This window comes from Malurus melanocephalus, unplaced genomic scaffold, assembly GCF_030028575.1.
Source record: "Malurus melanocephalus ecotype Western Australia unplaced genomic scaffold, MMel_1.1 scaffold_2364, whole genome shotgun sequence".
In the NCBI taxonomy this organism is placed as follows: domain Eukaryota; kingdom Metazoa; phylum Chordata; class Aves; order Passeriformes; family Maluridae; genus Malurus; species Malurus melanocephalus.
Genome location: NW_026625596.1, coordinates 8,183 through 10,603, shown reverse-complemented (window position 1 = coordinate 10,603; position 2,421 = coordinate 8,183). Strand labels below are relative to the sequence as shown.

Below are 2,421 nucleotides of genomic sequence, written 5' to 3'. Positions count from 1 at the left end.
GGTGACACCGAGATTTGTCCCTACCCGAGGGTGACACCGGGGCTTTATCCCCTCCCAGAGGGTGACACCGGGCTTTGTCCCTCCCGGACGGTGACACCGGGGTCTGTGTCCCCCAGATGGTGACACCGGGGGTCTATTCCTTCCCGAAAGGTGACACCAGAGGGTGACATCGGACTCTGTCCCTCCCGGCGGGTGACATCGGGGGTTTATCCCCTTCAGAGATGGTGACACCGGGGCTCTGTCCCCTCCCGGACGGTGCCACTGGGGATTGTCCCCATGCTGCTGGTGACACCGGGGGTCTGTCCCCACCCAGATGGTGACACCGGGGTCTGTTCCCTCCCGGACGGTGCCACCTAGGGTTTATCCCCGGATTTATCCACCGGGTGTCTGTCACCTCCCGGACAGTGACACCGGGGTTTATCCCCTGCCAAGGGTGACACCGGGGCTCTGTCTCCCCCGGACAGTGACACCGGGCATTGTCCCCACTCTCCCGGTGACATCGAGGCTCTCTGCTGCGCCGGGCGGTGCCACCGGTCATTGTCCCCACTCTGCCGATGCCAGCGGGCATTGTCCCCACTCTCCCAGTGACACCGGGCTCTCTGCCCTCCCGGACGGTGACAGCGGGGCTCTGTCCCTGCCGGACAGTGCCAGCGGGGATTTATCCCTTGCGGAGGGTGACAGCGGGCATTGTCCCCACTCTCCCGGTGACAGCGGGCTCTCTGCCCTCCCCGGACGGTGCCACCGGGGATTGTCCCCACGCTGCTGGTGACACCGGGCCCTCTGTCCTCCCGGACGGTGACACCGGGCATTGTCCCCACTCTCCCGGTGACACCGGGCTCTCTGTCCTCCTGGACGGTGCCAACGGGGATTGTTCCCACTCTCCCGGTGACACCGGGCTCTCTGCCCCGCCGGACGGTGACATCGGGCATTGTCCCCACTCTGCCGGTGACACTGGGGATTGTCCCCACTCTCCCGGTGACACCAGGGCNCAGGATTACTGCGAGGCGCTGGAGCAGCTGGAGCTGGAGCAGGACCTGCGCCTGCACGCCGAGGCCTTCGCCCACGAGGTGTCCCCGTGTCCCCTCCCCGGGGTGGCGAGGGCTTGGGGACACCCGCGGGGGTGGCACGGAGGTGGCGGGGGGGTGGCACAGCACTGCCGAGGGAATGGGATCACCCAGGCTGGCGGGTGACATCGGGATCTGTCCCCACCCGAGGGTGACACCGGGGTCTGTGTCCCCCAGATGGTGACACCGGGGTCTGTCCCCTCCCAAGGGTGACACCGGGGGTTTATCCCTGCTAAGGGTGACACCGGTCTCTGTCCCCCAAGAATGGTGACACCGAGATTTGTCCCTACCCGAGGGTGACACCGGGGCTTTATCCCCTCCCAGATGGTGACATCGGGGTCTGTGCCCCCAAGATGGTGACACCGGGGGTCTATCCCCTCCCAAGGGTGACACCAGAGGGTGACATCGGACTCTGTCCCTCCCGGCGGGTGACATCGGGGGTTTATCCCCTTCCGAGAGGGTGACACCGGGGCTCTGTCCCCTCCCGGACGGTGCCACCGGGGCTCTCTGCCCCCCCGGCCGGTGACACCGGGGACTGTCCCCACTCTGCCGGTGACACCTCTGCCCCGCCGGACGGTGCCACGGGAGATTGTCCCCACGCCGCTGGTGACACCGGGCTCTCTGCTCCCCGGACGGTGACACCGGGGCTCTGTCCCTGCCGGACGGTGCCAGCGGGGATTTATCCCTTGCGGAGGGTGACATCGGACATTGTCCCCACTCTGCCGGTGACACCGGGCTCTCTGCCCTCCCCGGACGGTGCCAGCGGGTATTGTTCCCACTCTCCCGGTGACACCGGCGCTCTCTGCCCCGCCGGACGGTGACACCGGTCATTGTCCCCACTCTGCCGGTGCCAGCGGGCATTGTCCCCACTCTCTCGGTGACACCAGGGCTCTCTGTCCTCCTGGACGGTGCCAACGGGGATTGTTCCCACTCTCCCGGTGACACCGGGGCTCTCTGCCCCGCCGGACGGTGACACCGGTCATTGTCCCCACTCTGCCGGTGACACCGGGTATTGTCCCCTCTCCGGTGACACCGGGCATTGTCCCCACTCTGCCGGTGCCACCGGGCATTGTCCCCACTCTGCCGGTGCCACCGGGCATTGTCCCCTCTCCGGTGACACCGGGCACTGTCCCCTCTCCGGTGACACGCGCTCCGTCCCGCGCAGATGCTGGTGCAGCAGAAGGAGGCGAACCGGCAGAGCTCCATCCTCCTGCGCGGGGCCGGGCCCGACTCGCGGCTCCTGGAAGCGCTGCAGGAGCTGGGCAGGCTGAGCCGGGAGCTGGACGAGACCCGCAGGGAGCGGGGACTCAGGGTCAGCGGCTGTCCCCGAGCATGGCGACATCGGGAGGGGTGGCAG

The 2,421-nt window shown here is 67.8% G+C and overlaps 1 protein-coding gene across 1 annotated transcript in view; it reads left to right on the top strand.

Moving 5' to 3' along the window:
* Nucleotides 1-554: 554 nt before the first annotated feature.
* Nucleotides 555-2,421, top strand: part of LOC130587744 (uncharacterized) — a 5,781-nt gene continuing 3,914 nt past the window's right edge. The window contains exons 1-2 of the mRNA XM_057388718.1: nucleotides 555-1,067; nucleotides 2,230-2,376. Of these exons, the coding sequence (XP_057244701.1) occupies nucleotides 555-1,067; nucleotides 2,230-2,376 (660 nt within the window). The remainder of the gene's footprint in view (nucleotides 1,068-2,229; nucleotides 2,377-2,421) is intronic.